Source organism: Natrix helvetica (assembly GCF_964273705.1).
Source record: "Natrix helvetica genome assembly, chromosome: Z".
NCBI classification, from domain to species: Eukaryota; Metazoa; Chordata; class Lepidosauria; order Squamata; family Natricidae; genus Natrix; species Natrix helvetica.
This window is the reverse complement of record NC_138554.1, coordinates 27,056,543-27,082,294: the sequence shown is the minus strand read 5'-3', so window position 1 is coordinate 27,082,294 and position 25,752 is coordinate 27,056,543. Positions and strand designations below refer to the sequence as shown.

At 40.5% G+C, this 25,752-nt stretch overlaps 1 protein-coding gene across 1 annotated transcript; it reads left to right on the top strand.

Moving 5' to 3' along the window:
• The first annotated feature begins 4,976 nt into the window (after positions 1–4,976).
• Positions 4,977–25,373, top strand: ATXN2L (ataxin 2 like). The gene is made up of 23 exons (XM_081932439.1): positions 4,977–6,352; positions 8,056–8,092; positions 8,910–8,966; positions 9,539–9,610; positions 9,918–10,068; positions 10,173–10,297; positions 10,401–10,492; positions 13,767–13,967; positions 14,356–14,528; positions 17,048–17,152; positions 17,276–17,473; positions 17,999–18,088; positions 18,716–18,780; positions 18,900–19,174; positions 19,622–19,691; positions 19,802–19,948; positions 20,079–20,148; positions 20,540–20,724; positions 20,810–20,939; positions 21,029–21,150; positions 21,916–22,125; positions 24,495–24,675; positions 24,928–25,373. Exons 1-23 carry the CDS (start codon positions 6,117–6,119, stop codon positions 24,975–24,977), a joined length of 3,042 nt encoding a protein of 1,013 aa, XP_081788565.1. The 5' UTR covers positions 4,977–6,116; the 3' UTR covers positions 24,978–25,373.
• Positions 25,374–25,752: the final 379 nt, after the last annotated feature.

Here is a 25,752-nt window from a genome sequence, read left to right as displayed (position 1 = left end):
TCCTTTCCATGAACCCTTAAAAGCCAGCTTTGGGATCAATTAAGCAACTGTATTAATCTGTAACATATATAATGTAATATCTTTTAAAAGCTTTCACAGTAGTTTAGCTTGAAGGAGTGAAGTGATATTTGGAGGGGGTGGGTGGGAATTACTTGGGATGTGCAAAATAGTATGGCCATTATTGGGGATCTTGAAAACTATGGGTTGTTTTTTTTAATGCTAGCAAAACAACGCTTCCAGCAAAGGGAGAGAAGTCTTATTCCAGTTCTTAAAAGTACCTGAAGCTAAGAGTGTAATATAAAGGAATGGGCTGCACCATGAAAACTCATGTAGCATTGCCTCACAGCTGTCTTGGCAGCTGTGACACACACACACCTGCCACCTTCCCCTGTCCTTGCAGTTTCTGTCATGTGCTTCCAGAAAGGTCCACTTTCAGAAAGGATGTTTCAAAGATCAGACCCCAATAATTAATTATTTATTTCACTTTTTTTAGTTTGGCAGGAAACTTGGATGCTGCTTCAAACTCTGCTAAAGCCATCTCTTCTGCCAAGTTTATGTCATGAAAATTATAGCATTTCTGAACACTTTCAATCCTGCCTTTGCTGGACATAAACATCCTAGCTTGACCCCTTCATGTAGTGGCCGCAAAAAATGTTGGTATATTGTACTTTATTCATAATTATATTCACACTCATTGCCATTTTCTTCTGGTTCTGTTCTTCCACTGAAAGGCTATTCTCTCCTGCTTATGTTTGGATCATGTCTTGCATAAAAGACCGTAAGAACCATTGCCGCTCTATTTTTTAAAGATTTTTTTTACAGCTCATTTTTTAATTGTACCAATAGTGGATTCTGAATCGTCAACTAACAGTAATATTTATTTCTTCATGCAACTTATGCAAACCCCCACCCCCACCCCCGCTTTCCAATATTCTACAACTCGTTTTAGGAATATGCAAGACAAATTGATTTACAGAAAATTTCCCCCAGATAATCAGATTTGTGTGTATGTGAGGGATTACCCATACTGAGATGGCTACATCTGCATTCATGCTTTATTGTTAATCAAAGTCATGTCATATACTGTGCCCATTTTCGGCAATGCTACCTGGCCAACTGTAAAAGTCTAATATGGCAACAATAGGGCAGAAATGACACAGATAAGTTTTAATTATGCTAATCATGTTAATCCATGATTTGTTTTAACAGTAATTTGTTGATTGAGTCACAAAGGCTGGATTCACTTAACATGCTAAGCTAAAACCAATGTCTTGTTTAACTGTAAAATGCAGATGTGGGGCATATTAATGAAATAATTTCTTTTATATTTTCCTGCAATCTGCATGGACTCCAAGTAATTTATATAGTATAACAATTAAAGATGAAAACACAAACCAAAAACTACATTATACCAATATAATAGCTGAAATGGCACCCTTCCTCAATCTTCCTCAAAACTCTACATGGAAAAACTCTGTACTAGTTGCCAAAAAGGCTGTTAGATTGAGCACTAATCTTATTCAAGCAGGAGACAATTTTATAATATAAAGGATGTAATTTAAAAAGTCTATAGTTGCTACCCTTTTAATGACTTGGTAATGGGGAACCACTAGCAGATTTTAGGCTTTATAGATTAAAAAATAACCTTTATGAATGAATTGATAGGAACATCAATAAAGCAACCACTGCTGCTTTCTTAGACTCTTAAAATATTTCAAATGGTTGTTCATACTAATTACTTATTTATACAGAGTAGAAAAATATATTTCTCACTAGTTGGTTAACTTGAGGACTACCGTATTAGCAACCATTAACAAAAGCCCCTATAAGACAGCAAAAACTGTTTTACCCTTGAGAATAAATCTTAATTTAATAGGCTTTTACCCAAATGAATATGTTAGAATGAGGCAGATTAGTCTCCCAGAATGACAATCCATGAAAGTTTTGGGAGAGAGGACAGAGGTTTTTAAAAGCTGATCATGGTTTGAAAGAGAATTGTGAAAGAACAAAACAAATATGGCAGATGTGATGCCACACGTAATCTTTATTTTGAGAGATACTGTCTTGGAAATACAGTAATAGAATTTGATGTCTTTATACCAGGAGAACTCAAAATACATTACCTTCAGGATAATGCCTGCCTGATTCAGTTTCCTGTGGCAAACTTGTCAAAGATACGTCCTATTAGAATGACAAAATTAGAGGCAAATTTATATATCCTGTATCTATTTAACCATGTCCCTCTCACAGCTTTTCAAAGCTAATATGCTGTATAAATTCCAAAGTAACTTCTGCTGAGATTCAAATTAGTTGAGATCATCTGCATGATTTCTATTACCATGGTTTATTGACCAAATAATAATTTGATTATGTTCATATAATATATTAATATTTATGTACAGGTAGTCCTCAACTTATGGCCACAATTGAGCCCAAAATTAGTGTTGCTAAGTGAAACATTTGTTAAGTGAATTTTGCCACATTTTATGACATTTTGTTCCACAGTTGTTAAGTGAATTACTGCTATTATTAAGTTAGTATCATAGCATGATTATTAAGTGAATCTGGCTTCCCCATTGATATTGCTTGTCAGGACACGAAAAGTGAACAAATGACTCTGGGACACTGCAACCAACATAAATATGAGTCAGTTACTAAGCATCCGATTTTTGATAATGTGTCTATGTGGATACTGCAATGCTCATAAGTATGAAAAACGCTCATAAGTCACTTTTTTCACTGCTGTTGTAACTTTGAATGGTCACTAAGACAACGGTTACCTGTATTTAGTTATTATATTTATGCCTGCATTTATTTTGTGTAACTCTAGGATGCATATATATTTCCTTCTCCTATTTTCTCCACAAAAAAAATTCTTTAAGATGAGCTGCGCTGGCAGAGTGACTGACCCAAATTCATCCAGCTAGCTTTCTACACTTTAACCACTATCTTAAAACTGACTCTCTAAACAAGTGAAGAAATCTGCTTTTAGGCCAAATAAAGGAGTCATAGTTTCACTTCTACTGCAGTGTGAATCTGGTCAATTTGTGGTTCAGTATTTTATCTCTCTGGTATTGTTTCACAAATACTTGAAACATATGAAGAGGAACTTGGGAAAACAGGAGACACTTAGTCATACAAAATGCATCAAATGATCTATCCCAGGACACTCGGGGGCTAATGCCCGAAAACAAACAATAATACCTAGAAACTTGAGTGTTTTTGATTGAGTATCAAATTCCCAACTCTGCTCTAATAGAAGATCCAGAATAGAGGACAATATCTCTTTCAGTAATAGATAATAATTGTGATTCTCCCCCAGGTCTCCTATTGTTTTCTGTATAAATACTAACTCTGAGCCAATGCCTACAAAAGAGGCTCCAATTTACAAACATATAAATTCCCTGCAGACCAAGACTGTTACCATTCTTGGCCAAGTGCTCATGAACACTTTTGCTTAGCAGAACATAACTAGTTGAGACAAATTGTTATGGAGGGTGATATCATTTAGTGCAGTATTTCTCAACTTTGTTTGGATTTCAAATCCCAGAATTCCCCAACTAGCACGGGGAACTCCAATCCTGGGAGTTGAAGTCCACATCTCTTAAAGTTGCTAAGGCCTCGAAACCCTGATTTATTCTCAACTTTGCAAATCCAACTACAGGTGCTATGTACCTGGTGTTTTTTCTTAGTTTATTTCATCTTTGTTTTTCACAGATTATTCTTCTACAGATACAGAGTGAATTCCTCACCTCATTTCCCAATCTTATATTTTCAATAAAGTGTAATGCTCATTTCTCTCATGCCTCTAGGGACACAAGAAGTGTTTATTTTTGCTGCCATTCTTGTATCTCCTGTTGGATGCTTTGCAATTACTTTCCCAGGAAAGTATAAGGATATTGCCTAGGTCAGCAGCTTGGTATCGTGTATGTAATTCACTTTATGTTTATGATACAGCAATTGTGAGGAGCACAAGGGAATGAGAGCCTTTCTCTAAGAATGCAGGAAAATTTGTAACTCAGATGATTATGACAGTGTAGAGTACCCTCTGCCATATTTCCCCATAACAGTCCTGTGAAATAGTCCAGGCTGAAAGTAACTGAGGTTAAGCTAAAATCCAGGTTTGCCTGTTCCTATCTCCAATCCAGTCTGTGGTAGTGGCTATCTTTCCAGTCACAATTACAACACAATAGATTTGATAACAGAACTTTTGTGATTGATAGTCCTGTGACTGTATTTTGCATCTTATAATTCCTCTTTCAGAATGCCAGAATTAAGAGTTTCATTATTTTCATATAATGGTACCTTAAGAAAGGATAATAGAACATATTTCAGAGACAAATTTAAATAAAAATGCATCTAGTGTGTTTTCATGAACACATTTATTTAATCATTGGGGTTCTGTCTCGTACACATTTATTTAATCATTGGGGTACTGTCTCTACATATCTATGGGATTGCAGCCTTTGTTGACTCCAAGTTTAAAATAATAAATATTACTTAAATATTAACATGGCTAATGTATCACTATTATACGTGTATGTAATATGTGCATTCAAGTCACATCAACTCTTTGCAGTGTGTATCTGACAGAGGTACATATTTTCTTTATAGTTTTTAATATTTCTATCAAGCCTGTCATCCCTCCTTAAGACACAGTGCCCTTGAGGTCACAGAGGCCAAAGCTTTCATACTGAGAATAAGGTCAACCGGGGTCAACATCCTGGCATTTTGGGCTCTGTTGGTGATTCTCGTTTTTTTCCCCGCGCATGCGCGTTTTCAGTCAAACTACCATTTGTACGCGTTCCCCACATGGGCGACACGTTTCCTTTCCCTCGTTTCGCACATGCTCAGACCGGTCCGAGGGAAACGACAGGCGCAAGCCTTTGTTTCCTCTTACGCATGTGCACTGGTCTTAACCATTAACCGGAGGAACGCCCCTTCTCTTCCCCCAAAGCTCTGTCAAGGAACTGAAGGGGCTCGCTTTTCTTTCCTCGATTGGTTAAACGCGGAGAGCGCGCGCGCGCGGCGGCCGGCAGGAACTCCTCTACCGAACGTGCGCTGCAGGAGGGCGCGCGAAGAGCGCAGGCGCAAAGCAAGGCCCCGCCCTCCCCAGGGACTCATTGTGCAGCAACCGGATTGACTTCTTCTCGTGCGCGCGGGCCAGCGGGATCCGTGTCGCCCTTCCCCTCCCCCCCTCCTCTGCTTACTTCACAAGCAAGCGCGAGCCTGATAGGGGACAGAGCCGTCCACTTCCCTCGGCAGGAAGGGGTTTGAGAGCGCTCGCGTCGCGGCCCTGAGCGCCAATATCACGACCGCCCCCCTCCCTCTTTTCTCTCTCTTTTGCGGCCTCGCTCTCCCCACATCTTCTCCCCCCCCCCACCCGTCTCCGCGAGCTTGCCATTCCCCTCACATTGCCTGTAGGGGCTCGAGGCTTGTTCCCCCCTCTCTTCTCTTTCCCCGAGGCGCCGCCGGCTTTTAACGGCGCGCGTCCTCCCGGAGGACTCATCCCCGCGGAGCAGCAGCAGCAGGTGGGAATCGAGGCCCACGTTCCAGGCGTCTGTTTTGCTGACGCGCGCGCAGGCGAAGCCAACAGAAAGCGGGTTGTGGGGAGGCAGAAACGCCGCCGCCGCCTCTCTCTTTAGCGGGCCCCCCTCCACTGTTTCTCAGCCTCCAACCCTTCCCCGTTTCCGCGACGGCCGGCCGGCCAGCCTACCCGCCCGCCCGCCCGCCAGTCAGTTTCCCCTTCCGGGCCGGCAGAAGCGCACGGGGTTGCCTGGCTTAAAGGAGTCTGAAACGGCCGGGCTTCTTGACGTGCCGCGGCTGCCTTGACGGGTCGCCTTTTTTTTTCCTCTCATCTTCCCGGGTTTTTTTTCCAACTCGCCGCTTTAGAGGCAGCGCCTAAAGTCAAAGCCCGGGAGTCAAGCACGGGGCGAAGGGTTCCCGCTTGCCTTCCTCCTCCTCCGCTCGGCTTTCTTTTTCTTTTTATATTCTTTTTTTTTCCGCCCTCCTTTTCGCTCGACGGCCTTGAACCGCGTGCTGCTGAGGAGAGGAGACAGAGACAGAGCGAGAGAGAGCAGGGGCGCCCGGCCCTTTTCCTCGCCGCTGCCAGCGCCATGTTGAAACAACCGCTGCCGCCGCCCTCCCCTCAACCTGCTGCGCCTTCCTCGGGGCCCCCGCCTCCGACGCAGCCTCCGGCCGCTGCCGTTGCCGCCGCTTCCCGCAAAGCCAACCCATCCCCGGCCAGCCCCAACGGGAACCTCAGCCCCGGAGCCGCGGGTGGACCGAGAACCACCATGGTGGCTCCCCCGGGGAGCGGCGGAGGAGCCCCTCCTGGAGGAAGCGGTACCAGGTAAGGCTTGGCCGAAATGCGACTGGTTTCGTGTGAGCGAAAGGGAGGGAGGGAAGGGAATCCGTCCTGGCGGCAAAAAAGAGCGAAAGGGAAGAAGGAGACAGTGTCGCCTTCCCGCCCCAAAAGGGTTGACGGGAGGACTCGGCAGGGTGGCGGGGGTGGGAAGGGGGAGAAATAAAAGAGCGTATGTATAGACCCGATAAGCGGAGTTGGGCTGCTTATGCCGCTGATTGGGCGCCACTCTTCTCGGCGCAAGCCCTGCCGAGACCGGAAGGCGGATACCGCTAGACTTCCACTCCCCACCCCCTGCCACGGGAGTCCTTCCCCACCTCTGGCCCTGTGTGGCTTTTGGAAGGAACGTATGTGCCTCTTTCGAAGAAGAAAGATCGGTCCGTGCTGGGCTGAGTTTCACTCCTTGTCGTGGAGTAGTCGGCTTTGACTGCTTAGGCAAGGATTAATTTCGGAGGGTGCCAATGGAGCAACAGACCGAATGATGTTTTCTAGGAAGTAAATTCGGTTGACTTGATTGCACGCCAAAGGTACAATCCAATATATTTAAAAGACATCAGAAAAATCATGGATCCAACAGACATTGCAGTGTCCTGGGCTGGGTTGGTCTGCTTAATTAAAATAACTTCCTAATACAGGTAGTCCTCCACTTAATGACCACAATTGAGTCCAAAATTTATGTTGCTAAGTGAGAAATTTGTTAAGTGAGTCTTACCCCATTTTACGACTTTTCTTGCCACTGTTGTTAAGCGAATCACTGCAGTTGTTAAATTAGTAACACGGTTGTTAAATGAATCTGGTTTCGCCATTGACTGTATGAAAAATGATCATAAGTCACTTTTTAAAGTGCCATTGTAACTTTGAACAGTCACTAAGCAAACTGTTATAAGTTGAGGACTACCTGTATATATGAGCAGGGGTGCCTTCCAGAAATGACTTTTGCCCAGTGTGCTGCTTAAAAGCAGTGTGTGAGTGTGTCATTTAAGTAGCATAGCATAAATCTCTGGTTTAAGAAAGAGCAGAACTAAATAACATTTCCTGAGAGCCATGTATCAATTTTATTAAGTTGAACAAGATCATAGTTTCTGTCTGTCAGGTTCCCAGGAGTTGGGTATTTTGGGGGTGGGTGGGTGATAATTCTGGTTATGACAGAGAACAAGTCATAGCAATGAAGCAGCTCATTAGGCTATTTAATATAAAGAGCTCTTTTTGTTATTCTGATTGAATTATCACCTAGTTATCTTCCACTTATTTTAAATTGGCCGGGGAATTTTAATGAACTGTGCAAAATGTTATTCTGAATTTAGATAAAGTAATGTAGAAAGCTCAGAAATTATGGATTTGAGGCAGAGCAAATCCATTCTAAGCTTCTTTTCATACACAGAAAATTATTGGGTGCATGTGCCAGTAAGCAACATCTACTTTTATATATTTGTAGAACATGAGTATCCATGTATAGTACATGCACTGATTTCTCAGAAAGTTGTCTCCATGGAAAGGAAGTTATGTCTTAGCTGAATTAGGAAGTCTGTTTAATTATTTTGCTAATAAAATATGGGCTTCTTGTTAGTGGTGAGAGCTTCCTTGAATTAGATTCATAAGGAATTATGAATTTATGCACCAAATGTAGCCTATTGGTTTAAAGAGTTTACATTTTGAATTATTAATTACATTTGTATCTGATTTATTTTCAGGGGCCAGAGTACAGGCAAAGGACCTCCACAATCTCCTGTAAGTTGTACTATATAAACCATTTGGGATTGTCATATATAATCTGTATGATTTGTGTAACTGCTAGAAATTTGAGATTCTACTACCAATCTTTGGCAATAAATATATCTGCTAGTAGGCTTCAGTTCTTATGGCTATAAATGTACCCCTAATGTAAGAATTGTTTTAATCATGACATGGTAGGGGTCTTCCCCTAGAATCTTACGTATCTGCTATGACTACAGTTAAAACCATTTCTGTGACTTTGTGTTCATTTGTATTACATTTCTTTTATTTGCAATTTCTATAACAATAACAAAGTATAAATAATATCTGGAGTAAAATAATTTCTTGTAATAAATTTAGTTAAAAATTGTAATGCTTAATTACCTGTAGATTTTCAGCATAATGTCATTTGACTGTTGTTGAGGTACAGCAAAGTCTGCTTATCAATACTTATCTCTCTTTTATCTAAATTTGCAACTTTGTTAAGATTAGTGGAGTTAAATCACTGAGAGGCACAATTTTTGTTTCGAAAAAGAGAAGTGTATTTTTCATATCAACCTGTATCCTAAACAACTTCATTTTGATTTATTTTGTGACAAATATTTGAATACAGTTTGAACCTGTGCCAAGCCTCCTATATAATAAGGTTCCTGAAGAACGCTACTTACTGAGAAAACAAATGACATAGTTATTTAGGCCTATATTTGTTACAACAGGTGTATACATTTTCTGAAATCTTTCAGTTGCCTACCTAATTACTTGGAGTGTTGTAACGTTGGGCAATGAATACTTAAAGATGTCTTGGTGACACTTATTTTTTCATTACTCCCAGGCTTTTGAGGGTGTTTATAACAATTCCCGAATGCTTCACTTTCTAACAGCAGTTGTGGTAAGTCTCCTGGTGATAAATTAAGGATGTAGGAAAGATAGATGTACAAGTACATGGTTTATAGGGTGTGGAAGGTATATGATGGAATTTATTTTAATGTGTTGTCCTGCAGGAAGAGTTGAGCATTTGTTTTATATAGCCATTGCTCATATGATGTACTAATTCATGTTGTAATTTTATTTACATTATTCTTTGAACTCAGATCCTCATGTTAAGAATTTTAGTACCAGCTATTTTGGGTTGATTTTAAAATGGTAGACAATGCAAAAATTGCAAGGTTCTCAACCAAAGGAAGGTGGGATGCCCGCAAAGGCTAATAGTTTGCTATTTCCCCCTCCAGCTCTCATGGCAAAAAGTGCCTTAAGAATGGTGTGTGCTAAGCATTGTGCAAACGAGTCAGGGTTTTCTCTTGAATTTCTTCAGTTTACTTTGCTTTATTTTAATAGCCTTCCAAATAAGTAGATTATAGGTGTATGTTGGTGGGCAGATGGGCAGGGAGCCTTTGATTTGCAATTTGAAATATCCTTGTATCCTTTTTTAAAAGTATTCCTGCCCTTTGGTTCTCTTCCCAGGGATCAACATGTGATGTGAAAGTGAAAAGTGGAAGTACATTTGAAGGAATCTTTAAAACCCTGAGTTCTAAGGTGAATATTTTTTTTTTGCTGACTAGTTTTCTTAGAATGTTAGTTATCAGGTTCAGTAATGTTTATTTCTTAATTGCATTTTAAGTATTTAGTTTTATTTTATATTGGAACTTTGGATATAGGAAGTATTCTTTCTCCCCAAATTTTACAAAGCTTACTTAAGCACCCTGAGAGGACAAAGGTGAATATCTGGAGATAGATAGTGCTTAGTGACCAATGGATTGTGATATGGCATATTTTCCATATCATTTATGTGGTTTTCTATAGTAGGAATAGGCAGTCTGTATTTTTTATTTTTTTTTTACAGTTTGAGCTGGCTGTGGATGCTGTGCACAAGAAAGTGCCCGACCAGCCAGTAGGGCCGAGAAGGGAGGATATTGTAGACACTATGGTTTTCAAGCCTGCTGATGTCATGTTAGTGCACTTCCGCAATGTTGACTTTAACTACGCCACCAAAGGTAATATAGCCTTAAAATAACAAAAATGAGATGTGATGGGAGGAGGCATGAGGAAGAATTTGAATCCTTTCTATCCTGGACTTTCTTTCTCTCATGTATCTTAGATAAGTTCACAGATTCTGCCATCGCCATGAATTCTAAAGTGAATGGGGAGCACAAAGAGAAAGTACTACAACGCTGGGAAGGGGGAGATAGCAACAGTGATGATTATGACTTAGAATCTGATATGGTAAGTAACTGATAAGGCTTGAGTCCTCAAAATAGATTTACTTAGAGCTGCTTTGCTAAACTTTGTTGCAGCAAAGGTACTAAAGCATTTACTGTGATTTCAGTCTAATGGCTGGGACCCAAATGAGATGTTCAAATTCAACGAGGAAAATTATGGTGTGAAGACAACGTATGATAGCAGTCTCTCATCATATACGTAAGTTAATGATTTAGCCATGTGCGTGCACTTTTGATAGGCTATTAAAGTAGAGTCTTAGTTGTTTTTTCTCTTTCACTTAATAAATGAGACTTGGTTAACATACCAGGACTTGTAAGGCTTTGATTTGTTGGCAGAAATCAGTGGATAAAGAAAAGTAGACTCATTGTCAAGATAATTCAGAAGTAATCATCTCAACCCTTTGAATGTCAGTATTTGTTAATAGTTTCATCCTTTATCCTCAGTTCCAACTGTTTATTACAGGCTGTTGGCAGCTACTTTAAAAAATGAAATATTTGATAGCAGAAACAGTGAATATTCTGTGATGAGACATGTCCATTGGAATATTATAATGCTACCCTTGCACTTGCATTCCAGGATTCAATTTAGTTTAGGTGCTGGAGTAGAAACTGAGAGACCATTCTAGTCCTTTCTTAGAATGGAAGCCAGTTGGATGACTTTGAGACAGAAATACCCTCTTGCCCAATTCATCTCACAAGGCTGTTGTTATGGGAATAATAATAGGAGAGCATTATGTATGCCTTCTTGAGTTGCATAAAATAGTGCACAAAATATAGGCAATGAAAATTAATAAATACTGAATGCAGTGAATATTAGGGCTCATGCAAAATGGCCATTTGGACTAAACCAATTCAGCTTGTCTCACTACATTACTAGTTTTTGTTATGTTCCTAAAATTTAACAGTACACAGCAGTAGTAGAAGCCTGTACTTGATTTTTCCTTGCCTGGTTGTTTATTTATTTATAAAATTTATTGGCTGCCCATCTTACCACAGGATAACTCTTGATGACTTATATTCATAAAATATATATACACACAAACATAAATAAGTTAAACAAGCCAAAGGTTGTCCAATTAAACATTAGGGGAGGGGGGAATATGAATATATGTGTGTGCATGCGCACATATACACACAAATATGTATTCAGTTATTATTTCTTTTTGTATTAAGTGTTTTATAAAACATTAAAAGCAAGGAGTAATGGTCAAAAACATTAAAGGAGGAAATTAAAAAACATGTAACTCTAAAATATAAATAGTCACCGTTCTTTCTATGTTTGCAAGCTACTCTTGCTTTCTTTGCCCTATACATCAGTTTATATGTTCCCTTTGTTTCTTAAATTTCTCCCTTCTGTTTTTTTGAGGCTTACAAATCCAGGGCATTACTTTCTCAGTCTTCCCCTACACCTATTCACTCTTGCTTTATATATTTATTTTTTATTAGATACTCATTTATTTTCTCTATATCGCTAAGCCACCTCGGTGTACTACTTTCATACTTCTTTCTGATTTTTGTATCAAGTCTGCTTGTTCATTCTTGAACCTATCTTTTTTTGCTTTACTACATTCAAACATTACATTCAAAGAACCTTGATGATGGCACAGTGGTTAGCATGCAATACTGCAGATTTAGACTTAGACTAACTTTATTGTCATTTTAAATTTACACTAATCGGCACATTAAAATGAAATTTCATTGCCTATAGCTCTCAAAGGGCCACCACCTCCAATATACACTACATAAACATGACAAAATATAAATAAATAAAAATGATGCACATACCCACATATATTATATGACACAGAGAAACAACACAATCTAGACTGGATGTAAAAACGAATCTTGCGAGTTTTCCAGATGGATGCATAGGGAACAAAGCTGTTACTGAATCAAATAGTCCTGCTAGAAAAACATACTTCAAAACCTCCTCCCAGCGGGGAGCAACAGAAACAGACCATAAAGTGTATTTGTGGGATCTCTAACAATGCATTGAGCTCTGAGCATGTAGTACTTATAAGCAGTATCCAGTACTTATAGGAAGTAAACTTCCTATAATCTTCTCAGTTGTCTTTACCACTCTCTGTATGGACCTTCTATCTGAGATACTGCAGCCACCAAACCAAACAGTGATTCAGTTTGTTACTTCTACTGCTGGCTGTTTGGCAGTTCAATTCTCACCAGCTCAAGGTTGACGTAACTTTCCATCCTTCCGAGGTTGCTAAAATGAGGACCCAGTCGCTAAAATGAGGACCAGATTGTTTGGGGCAATATGCTAACTCTAAACCGCTTAGGGCTGTAAACAACTGTAAAGTGATAATATAAGTCTAAGTGCTATTGCCATCTTTCAACAAACATTTATTCCTCTTAGTAGATATAATACACTATATATTACCCATCTTTTTATCAGCACTTATAAATTTTAACGTTTTTCTATCTGTGTTCCCTTCTTTGGGGATATACTTCTGTTTACTTTTTTATTTTTATTGATTTATCAAAATATAAAATACAAAGATATACTCCTAAAGTGAACAGGGTTATCTCCTGGCTGTAATATTTTGCCATTTATGTGTAAAGGGTCATTCAATTTTTCCTTTAGAGTCTCAGACTGCAAAATGGCACTTTCTGCGATCAAAGTACATGTACATTCATATCTCCAACCAACCCTAGCTGATCATTTCAGTTTCACTTTTGACTATGTTGTCATTCCCATTTAAATTTTTAAGTACTCTCCAAACTTCACTAACTTTGGATTTATGTCAATATAACACCAATTCATACTGTGTGATAAAGTAGTTCTTTTGTTCATAATTAAATCCACATATTTACTTTATACCAATATTCATCAGTACCTCACAGAGTTAGATCAGTTACATTATCCCCTCTCCCCCCCCTTTTTTTTTTTTAGTTTCACAAATACAGTTCACCTAATTTTCTTCCTTCAGTTAGTTAATTTATTTTCCTATTATATTCCAAATTAGAATTTTCATATGTCATGGTCAACAAATGACCTCATGTACCTGTTATGGCTTTCATCATTTAAAGCTTTTACATAGTACCTTTTTATTCAAAGAAGGAGCAAATTGTGTTATCATCTGTTGTCTCTGTTAATGGTAAGAACTACTGGTCAGTTTGGGCACATTTTGGCCAGTATGTCGTCAATACCTGCAGTAACATGTCATCAACCAAACCCAATTTTACTCAAAATGCAATGTGTGGATTTATGCAATAGGTAATAAACATCCAGAACTTTATTGGAATTAGTTATGGATCCAAAATTTACAAATTAGGAAGTTCAATCAGAAAGTTTGAACTGTTAGGTGCTGAGGTGTTTTTTACCATGTTACAAATTAAGAAATGTTGGTACATTTACAATAAACAAGTTTTATTTTGTTCTTTTGTGTAGATCAGTAGAATTTATTTGCTGCATTTTCTCCCCCCAACCTTCCAATGGCCCATTTTTTTCATGACAGAGTTCCTCTTGAAAAAGATAATACAGAGGCTTTTAGGCAACGAGAGGCCAGAGCTGCACAACTAGCACGAGAAATTGAGTCAAGCCCACAGTATAGACAGCGTATTGCAATGGAAAATGATGATGGGCGCACAGAAGAAGAGAAGCACAGTTCAGTGCAAAGACAAGTGTCTGGAAGAGACAGCCCCAGTTTGGCTTCCAGGTAAGTTTGCAGCATTGGTGAAATGAATAAAAGTATGTATTTAAATCTATTCTAATATCAATGATATCAATTATTTTATAATTGGTATATTAGCTATTCTGGATAGCTCAGACAGCATTTGTTAAGGTGATTCAAAACTGTAAAACAAAATAACCTTTGGGTAGCCATATGCCTCTCTAGTATAAAACAAGTACTAATTATGGCTAGTGTACCCTATATATTTGGAGAAGAAATAACCTTAAGGTTCCACTGTAACTTAGAAACTATTTCACCTGTTGATCGACAATCTCTTTGTTTCAAATGTTCCCTTGTATTTGCATTCAGCTTCTGGGATGAGGAAAGTTGTGGTGGTATTCTTTGAACTCACCCGGCTCTTTTTTTTTTGCAGAGAGAAATACATCCCACTTCCCCAACGTGTCAGAGAAAGCTCCAGAGGAGGCATACGCTGCAGTAGTTCTAGAGGAGGGAGGCCAGGCATGAGCTCCCTGCCACCCCGTGGGAGTTCACATCATTCAGAAAGCAACACTGGCTCTGCTCCAGAGCAAAGAGGTATCAATGGAGGTAAGGCTGAGGGAAAAGGGAAATCGAATGGATTTAAACAATCACTTTAACAGGCAGAAAAGCTTTGATGAAGGTTGGCTCATCTGACTGGAAGTTCACATGACTCCCCACCCGTGTTTCCTGTGTCTATTATGATGTAATTTTAAGTGGTAAAGGATCAGATGAAAATTCAGAGTAAGGAAGTTTGTTCTGCTTTACTTTTTCCTCTAAAGCAGTACTTCTTAAACTTTTTTTCTCCCAAGGACCGTTTCACGTTTTAAAAAATTGTAGAGAACCTCAAAAGCTTTTCTTTGCAGGTTATATTTATCATATTAAAAATTAAAATTGATACATTTGCTACAATTGTGATTATTCATGATTGATGGGATTTTAATGTTATTTTTCAACATAGACTGGCAAATAATTTTGATTTCAAGGAAACCAGATCTTGGTTCTTGAGGATCTTGAGGGACCCCATCAGGGGTTTTAGGACTACACTTTAAGAAATACTGCTGTAAGGGAAATGCATTTTGAAATGAGATTGAGAAAGTTGAAGAGAGTGCTTGCAGAAGATGACAGTAAAAAAGAAAATCACGTGATAGCTAAAACTGATATGGGCAACCTGAGGGAAAACACTGGAAAACCATATGAATGGATGACAGCAGTAAAAAGTCAGTTGGGGAAGAGTTTGGTTGAAGGGAGTCTTCAGAAACCATTGGCTAATAGTATAGAGGTCCTATGGGAAGATAAGAGACCTACATGCCATGCAAAAATTCTGAATTATTTAGAAAGAAATGAAATACTAGTAACAATTACAAGCAGTCCTCTTTTAACAACCTTAATTGGGACTGGATTTTTTGTTGATAACCAAATGGTCTCATTAGGTAAAACATCACTTAACTGCATCACTTAGCAATCACAGTTTTGGTAGTCCAGGTTGTAGTGTTAGGCAACAACCTCAAGCTTCTGGCTTATTGTGCTTCCCTCCACTTCAACTCCTCTCCATCTCTCCTCTTTAGCGCCTCATCAGCAGCAGCAGGAAGATGATGGCAAAGGTTAGCTTAGGACACCTGAGGTGAGGGAGTGCAGGGCAGCCAATAGGGCAGAGAGGTATGGGGTAAAACTGGTAAAACCTGTGGGTGACGTTAAAGTGCACCCCAATTCTGATCATATGGCTGTGACCACTTCAATGACCATAACCCCAAGGATTGGTCATAACTACTCAGTGCTATTATAACTTTGAATGGTTTCTGAACAAATGGTCATTAAGCAAGGACTACTTGTACCACCAATGCAAATTAGGTTTAGGGAGGGGATTACTTCCTGGAATGAGGAAATGATTATTTTTCTGTCTTCATTGCGATATCAATCTGTTTCAAGCTACCAGGATTGAAAAATACTGTTAAGTTAATGAGTAGACAGGCAGGGTGGGATGAATGGTATGGACAGGTTGAAATAACAAAGTGTATCAGACCATCACTAGGGGGGTGGGGGGAATGGAAGGACAAAGGTTATAATGTGCTCTGGAGAACAATAACAATAAGAAGGTAGTAGCATTGAAAGATAAAGAAAAAAATGAAGTGACACAGTTTATAGTGTATGGAATCAAAAAATGGATTCTAAATTGAAGGAGTGAAAAAGAAAGGAAGAGATGTAGTGCAAATGGGGAGACGTTAGACTTGAAGCCTAAACAGCTTATGAAAGACCTCAGAAAAAAAATGATCCAAGACTGATTTCTTGCAAAAGACATTGCACCGTTGGTCTTCACAAAGTGCCTTCACTGAAAATGCTGGCTGAAAATCAGAAGAAGCAATAGGAATAGCACTTAGGCTTGTATACTGCTTCATGGTGCTTTTACAGCCCTCTCTAAGAGGTTTACAGAGTCAGCATATTGCCCCCAACAGTGTGGGTCCTCATTTTACCGATCTCAGAAGGATGAAAAACTGAGTCAACTTTGAGCTGGTGAGATTTGAACTGCAGCTAGCAGTAGCTTGCAGTACTCCACTCTAACCACTGCACTACCTCGGTTCGGTGCAATAACACAATCGGTGACAACTTTGTTCAGTTTAGCTGTGTCTGAAGCAGCCTTCTACCCTTCCACTGATCTCATGCTCACCTTCAGTTGCCCCTGCTCAGTCTTGCTACACTACAACCTGGAACCAGGATTGCTGCATCTCATCCTGAGTCTCTTCCCTTGCCTCTCTTCTCTGGATAGGGTGCAGCATTTCCTGCCTTTTCCCATTCATCCCCCATATTTGTACAGGCCATAGGATCAGTCACTTATCCACATTCATTAGTTTGCCTCTTGTAGATAAGGGTTCCAGTTGGTGCATTGACTTAATCACCATTCACTTATTTTAAATTTCTTAATTAGTCAATTTGTAAATGCCAGTCACAATTAGGTGCCTGCTAATTTCATTGGCATGATAGGATTTCCATTGTTTACTAGTAAGAGAGAGCCATAGTTGTCAAAGGAACATTTTGTTTTCTTTGTATGTGTCTTGTTTGATTTATCACCACCTATGGCTGCTTTGTTTTAGGTCCATCTAGAATGTCTCCAAAGTCTCAACGACCCAATCGAGGGGCCAAGAATATGTCTTCCCCAACCAGCCGACCCATGGAAGTCTCTGCTGCATCTCCTACAGGTAGAGCACAAATAAGCAGCGAACTTGGGTTTTTTTTTGTGTGTGTGAGCACCTTGATTAAAAAAAAAATCTTCATATATTAGCCCTAATCTAATGCATCTTTACTGTTACTGTACTGTATAGTGGGCCGTCTCTATGCTCCTCGTTCACCGAAGTCTGCCTCAACTGTTCCAGTCTCTTCCCAAGATCCCCCTGTGGGATCAGCTATCCCTATTGCTCCTGCATCACCTTCTGAGTCAAGAACTACCATGGAATCTAGTGCTTCCCCGACCCCACCTTCACCTAAAGTCCCAGCATCTATCCCAGTAGCTGCTGTTGAAGGTAAGTACTTAAACTGGGAAGTAAAGCAGGTTTGGTAGATTACCAATCAACAAAGAAGGAACTAAGGATAGATCTAAACCAAAGCAACCTATAGGTATTAGCTGGCCACATAATCCCAGATATGCTGCACTAAACTCCTCAATGTGTCATATGATTTAAATGTTTCTGAGAATGTTGCAGATTTTGTTTAGATTTTTGAAACTTGCTGCCTGGAAAGATTGTTGACATAAACTTTTTGCTGTTTTTTCTTCCTTCCTGTTTTATCTTAGTAAGAAGAATATTTTAGATTTTACAGTTTTTAAATATTTGATAGGTTTGATCAGTTGAAAAGATTTTAGAATAATAAACAAATTATTGTCTGTCTGAAGAAAGAGAGCGTGGGATTTGAATAAATGGTGGGGCTCTTTGGAAAGTTGCCATATTTTCCAAGTGCAGTTCAAGTTTTTGTCCCTATTTCCTTGCCCTGTATCTGGATGTAAAACGTAGCATACATTTTGCCTCCTAACCCTTTCCTTCCTCTTCTAGTTAAAGAGGTGCCTAGCTCTGCCACAAAAGAAGCTGGCAGGACTGTAGAAGTTATGGGGCCCTCAGACTTGGTCAAGCAGACTAGCAAAGGTTTGTTTCTTTTGACTGAGTTTTTTGCTTTTTACGCTAATTGTCAGATTGGAGTTGCTTTACATATTTTCTATGATACATTATATTTTGCACATTGCAGTTTTTTAAAATTATGAGCTAAATCAGGCAGAGTCTACACACAAGGAGACAAATTCCTTGTGTGTGCAATCATACCTGACCAATAAAGAATCCTATCCTATTCTAAATGAACTAAACAGTTAATTAATAAACTCAGAATTCACTAGTTGACTTTGAGCCAGCTACTTCATTTCAGTGTAACTTATAGAAATGTCCTGGGGATAAATGAAGGAAGTCTTGATTACACCATCCCCACCCCCAATAACATCTAACTCATTCAGAAAAGTGGAATATTAATACAAAATTGAATAATCACTGCTAAGTAAAAAAAACAAAATCTTACCAGGTGCATATAATTTAGTTGGCCACCAGAAACCAATACCATCTGGATTTATAGGAATACAGCTCCCATAATCTTCAGCCAATTACTCCCATTTAATATTGGAGTACCAGATTTGAGAAGTTTTAACAGAACTTGAGATTGATACAAAAATGCTCTTCAAGGTTTTGAGTTCTTACTCTTCAATTGTGACAATTGCACTGCTCTAGGTCTCCAAAATGAGCAAAAGAGGAATCAGCTTGAGGAGTTGAGGAAGTTTGGAGCCCAGTTTAAGGTGAGCACATTTTCTTATTCCCCCCTTTGTTTAAAGAGGAGGGAAACACTGAGCACTTTTAAACATAAAATAAAAGCAGTTTTTCTGATCATGGTTGCTTACCTTATGTCTCTTCCTAGTTACAGCCCAGCTCCTCTCCAGAAGCCACCCATGACCCTTTCCGGCCAAAGGAGTCTCTTGAAGGGAAAATAAAAGACAAATTGCCAGAGGTGTTGATTGGGTCAGGCAGTTCGTGTGAAGTGTCTGAAGAGTCTCCCAAACCCAGCCTGGATTTCTGTGAAGGCAGCAGCAAAGAGGAGAAAGGATCCTCTGAGGGCATGGAACGCCAGACACAGACTGCCAGTCCCCTGGGAAAAGGGGAAGCAGAGGACAAGGAAGATGGTCCTGTCTCAGAGTGAGTCTGGGGGGAGAACTGGAATACAATTAGTCCTCGACTTACGACCTCAATTGAAATTTCTGTTATTAAGCAAAACATTTGTTAAGTGAGTTTTGCTCCATTGTACGACCTTTCTTGCCCCCGTTGTTAAGTGAATCAATGCAATTATGTTAGCAATACAGATGTTAAAAGTGAATCTGGTTTTCCCATTGATTTTGTTAGAAGGTCGCAAAAGATGATCACAAGGCCCCACATGACACTTAACGGTCATAAATATGAGTCCGTTGTCTGAATTTTGATCACATGACTACAAGGATGCTGCAATGGTCATAAGTCACTTTTTTCAGTGCTGCTGTAAATTCAAGCGGTCACTAAATGAACTTTGTAAGTCGAGGACTACCTGGAGATAAGACTGCTGCATGTTTGTCTTTGTTCCTGTCTCATTTCCATTGTACTCCCATCCAGGCAGGTGAAGAAATCAACATTGAATCCTAATGCAAAAGAATTCAACCCGTCAAAAACACTTCTTTCTGTGGTGTGTAACTATCTCGGGATAGTGTGGGTTGACGTGGGTTTTGGGATAACAGCACCTTCTTAACTGGCTTCCATAGTCAAATATCTAATAACTGCTGCCTTTTCCCCCAGAACAAATCAACAAGTACGCCTACATCACCAGGGCCACGCACCCATTCTACACCCTCCATCCCAGTGATTACCCCAGGGCAAAGTGGCATGTACAGCACACAATATATTTCTTACATCCCACAGATTCACATGAGCCCAGCTGTGCAGGTGAGGAGGGAGGAATGATACCTAAATAGTCCTATCTTTACACTGTATATTATCGGTTCTTTACAAAATGTATCAGGTATGGTAATAAGGATACCATTAGAATTAATTAGTTTGTCGCTATTCTCTGCAGACACCTCAGATGTACCCCTATCCTGTTTCCAATTCTGTGCCCGGACAGCAGGGGAAATACCGAGCTAAAGGTGAGGAGATTCTTTGCCAAAGCCTCATTGATCATGGGAAATTTGTCCAGAAAGCTCAAGTGTTCTGCCACTTGGAAGGGAAAAAAAACCAAGAATATAAAAGGCTTTTCTTTTCTTTTTTTTTAAACAATTTTTATTTGTTTTTGAACAATGACAAACAAACATTAAAAAAAAAATCTTCCATTACAAATTGTAGAAAGTGTGTCAGTTGGTTACAGTATTTCCATGCATCTCTTCCATAGTCACCACCTGTTTTTCATATTAAATCACATATTTTAAATTCACCTATATTCATGTATATCACAATTATTATATCAACCTTACTTTAACTATGATTGTTTTTATGTCCTTACAAAAGGCTTTTCTTAACCCATTTATTTTTCCTAAACAGGGTCTCTACCTCCCCAGCGTTCAGATCAGCACCAGCCCACTTCAGCTCCTCCCATTATGCAAGCAGCAGCAGCTGCAGGGCCTCCTCTGGTAGCTGCTACTCCATACTCTTCATACATCTACAATCCCCAGCAGTTCACAGGACAGCCTACTATGATGCAGCCCATGGCCCACTATTCCTCACAGGTAGACACAATAAATTTCAACGGAAAAGAGATACATATGTTTATCTATTTTGCTCATATTTTCTATCTTTCTTCCTTCCTTCTAGCCTATGTTTGCCCCCATGCTGCAGAGTAACCCCCGTATGATGACATCTGGCAGTCACCCCCAAGCTATTGTCTCATCATCTACACCACAATATCCACCGGCAGAACAGCCTACACCCCAAACACTTTATGGTACCTTTATTGTTAGCTGAAGTCTGAGCTTTCTTTCTTTCTCCCGCCATGTTGCCTTGTTGACTGCTGCTTGCTGCTTTTCTCCCCAGCCACAGTGCATCAGTCGTATTCCCATCATGCCACACAGCTGCATCCGCATCAGCCTCAACCAGCTACCACACCCACGGGCAACCAGCAGCAAACACAACATGCCGCTCCCAGCCCTGTGCAGGTACTTGGAGGGAGGGGGAGGAACCAAATATGGAGTTACTGCATAGGAGACACTTAATGCTTGTCTTGGCACCCTGCTATTTGATTTTATGTTTGAAGTTGGTCCTAGAGCACCATAATCCTTGAAGCTCTAGAAGTTTTAGGTTGGCATGAAAAGCAATCTTGCTTTTAAAGTGATGTTCTGTCTATCTCAGTTCCTGAAATTGCTGTTACGGAATGGAAGCATCAGAAACAAACTTTATTAATCATTGCATGCTTTATTTGGGGGAAAGGCAATCAAGGAATTAAACAAGATGCTGCTTTGCAACTACTTTTGATTTGGGTATTAATATAAGACAAATTGGGGCGAGGGGGGGCGTTTTCTGCAATGGAAATGCAAAACTGAGAACAGGTGGGTGGTTGGAACCTACCCACCATAACTGACAAGTAGCTTTTTTGGATATGATCTCTAAATAAAGGTACTTTCTCTGGGAATTTATATTCAGAATGTGAATAATTTAAATCTATGACATGATAAATGAGTGAGAGGGTTATGTGTTATATAAAGGAGATCAGAGAACTAGAAAGCTAATTTAATAAGAAGAATGTTAATGTCATTAAAACATTTAGTCATTCCCCATCTTTCCCACAGATAAATGTACGCTAACCTAAGTTTCAAATCTTGCTTTTCTCTATAAAATACATACATATTCTTTGGAAATAATGTAAAAAGAAAAAATAATGCAAACTCTGGTAATGTAAGTGTGACTTGTGTTTTCTATTATAGCACCAAGGTGGACAGCCCCCTCATTTGGCCAGTGCTCAGCAGCAGCAGAACCTATATCACACAGCTACACTGACGGCTACACCACCATCCATAACCCCGGGGCCCAGCGCTCAATCTCCACAGAGCGGTTTCCCACAGCCGACAGTTTATGCCATTCATGCCCATCAGCAGCTGCAGCACGGATACACCAACATGGCCCATGTCACTCAGGTGAGTATGCCAGACCCTGGGAAGGGAAAGGGGGCAGCATGCTTGACCATGGAAAACATTGCGCACACACACACAAGCACACATATATGCACACATATATACATACATACACTTTTTATTTTTTTACAAACATATCAATGCGTGCACAGTGTGGTACCTGGATATCATACATTCTAATACAAATAAAACTAATAGCATTAGTCATATTTATTACTTTCAATCAACTTATATATTTTTAATACCATGTTTCCCCAAAAATAAGACAGGGTCTTATTTTCTTTTTACCCATAAAATATGGCTTGGGCCTTATTATGAGGGGAGGTTTTATTGTTTTGGGGTTGCTGGGTGGCTGCTCTCTTGCGAGCGGGCTCGCAAAGAGCCGGGCACAGCCTCATGGGCTAATGGCTGTGTTGCGCTGTCGCAGCAGTGTAATACAACAACCGTGAAATGATCACGCTTACGAGCAGCCACTCGGCAAACCCTTTCCAGCTGGGCACAGCGCCATTCACTGACCTAGGGTTATCGCCAAGCCGTGTGAGCACCTGTTCGCCACCGCACGGCTCCTGCGGCTTGGCGCCTTCGATATGCCAGTGAATGGTGCTCTGCATGGCTGGAGAGGGGGGTTGCGCGAGCAGCTGTTCTGCTCACACGTTTCCCAGCCTCACGATGTCCTGGCCCAGTTCTCCCTGCAGAGCCAGAGCACCTCTGCCGCTGCCACCATCTTACAATGGCTTTTTCAGCAGCTTCCAAACCAAGTCTTCCAGCAGTGGCCGCTCTGGGTGTACACTCTATGGTTGTACACTCTGCCGGCAGCTGGCCCACAACCATAGAGCATACGGCCAGAGCGGCCACTGCCAGAAGACTTGGTTTGGAAGCCGCCGAAAAAGCCATGCTGGGGTGGCGGCAGAGGTGCTCTGGCTCTGTGGGGAGAGCTGAGCCAGGGCATTGGGAGGCGCGGGAGCGCCCTCTCCAGCCGTGTATAGTGCCATTCACTGGCATTTTAAAGGCAAGTCGCGGGAGTGGGCAGCAGTGAACAGGCGCTCACGCAACTTGGCGATACCCCTAGGACAGTGAATGGTGCTGTGGCCGGCTGGAAAGGGGGTTTGCCGGGTGGCTGCTCGTGAGCATGGTCGTTTCATGGCTGTTGTGTTGTGGTGCTGTGACAGCGCAACACAGCCATTCGCCCATGAGGCTGTGCCCAGCTCTTTGGGAGCCTGCTCGCAAGAGAGCAGCTGCCTGGCAACCCCCCTCTTCAGCTGGGCACAGCGCTGCTCACCAACCTAGTGGTATCCCAAAGGCGCCAAGCAACGCAATCACCTTTCCCCCCCCCCGGTTCCCGCGGCTTGGCACCTTCGGGATATCGCTAGGTTGGTGAGCGGCGCTCTGCCTGGCCGGAGGTGTGGGGTTGTCCAGGGGGCTTATTTGCAGGGGAGAGCTTATATTTTTGCCCACCAAAAAAATGTGGCATGGCCTTATTATCAGGATATGTTGAATTTTCAGGGAAACATGGTAGTAATACATATTTATATAACATTGCAATCTATCATTCAATTATTCCATTTTTTTATTATTGCTCTTATTTTATTAAGTGTATACACTAATATTCCCCTTTTCTCTTATTTCTATTTCTTATTCTAACTTTTAATCCTGTCATCTTTTATTAAAAATCATTTTCTATCCTATCTAACTTCTAATCATGTCACCTACCTACAAAAAAAGAAAAAGAAAGGAGAGGAAAAGCAAATCAAATCAAAACATCAAAAACATAAAATCATCCAGCCATCATCTCTTGCCCACTTCAATACTTTAGTTGCTATGCTTTTGTCTTTTTGACTTATCTCCCACATTCCTCTCTAAGATCTTTATCTCTTTGCACATGTGCTTCTTGGCTGTTTAGTCTTGAGTATTTTTCCCACCTTTAATCTCCCCAACTGCCTAGTTTCATGGAAGACATTTCTGAGTGTGTGTCTCCATTTGACAACCCAGGAGATGGATATGACCAGTAACATTTTTTGTGGCAATTGATGTATGAGAAAAAATGCTTTTGTCTACTAGGATTGCTTGGACAAACATTTAAGTCTTCAACAGGGTACTATATAAATTTGCAACGATTGTGACAATACTAGTATCAAGAATGGCAATTATTTCCTGACTTATTTGTTATTTAATAAAATTTTGTTATTAAATATTCTTTGAACAATACTTGGAATTAGGTTAAGTGTCTCATCTAAATTTCTTTGACATGAGTTACATCAATTGCTAAATATGTTCTTAAATTAGAAAATTTGTCATTTTCTCTGCTGCACTAATTAGTTGATAAATTGGCATATCATTTATTAAAATCCTCAAACTATTCTTGTCTACCATAGGCCCATGTCCAGACTGGAATTGCAGCTGCCCCACCACCTCACCCTGGAGCTCCCCAAGTCATGTTACTGCATCCCTCACAGACTCATGGTGGACCCCCTCAAGGAGGTGTGCCCCAGAGTGGTGTGCCCACCCTTTCCGCCTCCACACCATCCCCCTACACATACATAGGGCACCACCAAGGTAAGTCTGTTATTTAAAGCCAGGGGTGGGGAGGTGGTGGAAAGATGAGCCCTCTGATGCACCAACCTGATCCCCACCTAGCATGTCCACATGGCTGGAAATTAAAAGGTTTTGTAGTCTCAGTATTTCTGATCAGAATTGATTGAATGTTGATGGCAATTGGGCAGGGCTTGCCCTGCAAAGAACAGATAATACTGTTTTGGATTTTGGTGTGCCTTTGTGGTCCTCACTGTCTCTTTCTTCTCTTTTCAGTTCAGTCTCATCCCTCCCAGCAGCTTCCATTCCACACCCCTGGGAATTGATGTCCACGCTTCTCCCTGTGATCTGAGACCCCAGCCAGCTATGGCTCTGTTGCTGATCCCTCCTCCCCAAGCCTGGGCCATCCCTTGTGCCCAAGGCAGAGGCCCCTGAAGGGATGCAGTCTGGCCCAGTCCCTCTTGGCAAGCACCTTCCTTTCCGTTGGTTTAGTGAAGCCTGCCAGGGCACTGTTGACCAGCGGGATGGAGCAAGACCCCTTTCCATTGCCCAGAGGAGGGCAGGGTTTATTTTCTTTTATTTATAACTCCATTGGGGTTTTTAGAGCAAATGCCACTTTCCCACATTAACTTGACAAGGACATGACCATATGGACAAATCTTGACTTTTTATTAAGTAAAAATATTTAAAAAGTTAAAAAAATAAAATTTTAAACTAACTAATGTTGGGCTTGGGGTGAATGTGTGGGAGGGCCAGTCTCTAAGCAACAATCCTTAATTGTGGTTCTGCAGCATATGAGAGGAAGAATTTGTAACCTGTCCAGCATATGTAGCTCAATCAGACTTGAAGAACAGTTTTGGAATTCAGCATTGTTGTCTAGCAGCATAATTTTCCTCTCTGAAAATAGATCATCAAGGATTAGTAGTTTGAGTGACAGTGAAACAGATTCTAGTGCTGGGTTATCCCATGAATGCAGTTACACACCAAATTAAAATTTTAATTGATGCTTTTATTGTTATCAATGACACATTAAATTTAAGAACTTTGGAGATGGGCAAAAACAGTATATTTGTGCCATAATTCAATTTGGCCTCTGCAGGA

Bases quoted from the DNA above. Each gene is read 5' to 3' on its own strand.
- ATXN2L (XM_081932439.1), top strand. From the start codon at position 6,117: ATGTTGAAACAACCGCTGCCGCCGCCCTCCCCTCAACCTGCTGCGCCT. The intron at 20,149-20,539 runs GTGAGGAGATTC...TTTCCTAAACAG, and splicing joins GGGGAAATACCGAGCTAAAG to GGTCTCTACCTCCCCAGCGT. The intron at 24,676-24,927 runs GTAAGTCTGTTA...TTCTCTTTTCAG, and splicing joins ATACATAGGGCACCACCAAG to TTCAGTCTCATCCCTCCCAG.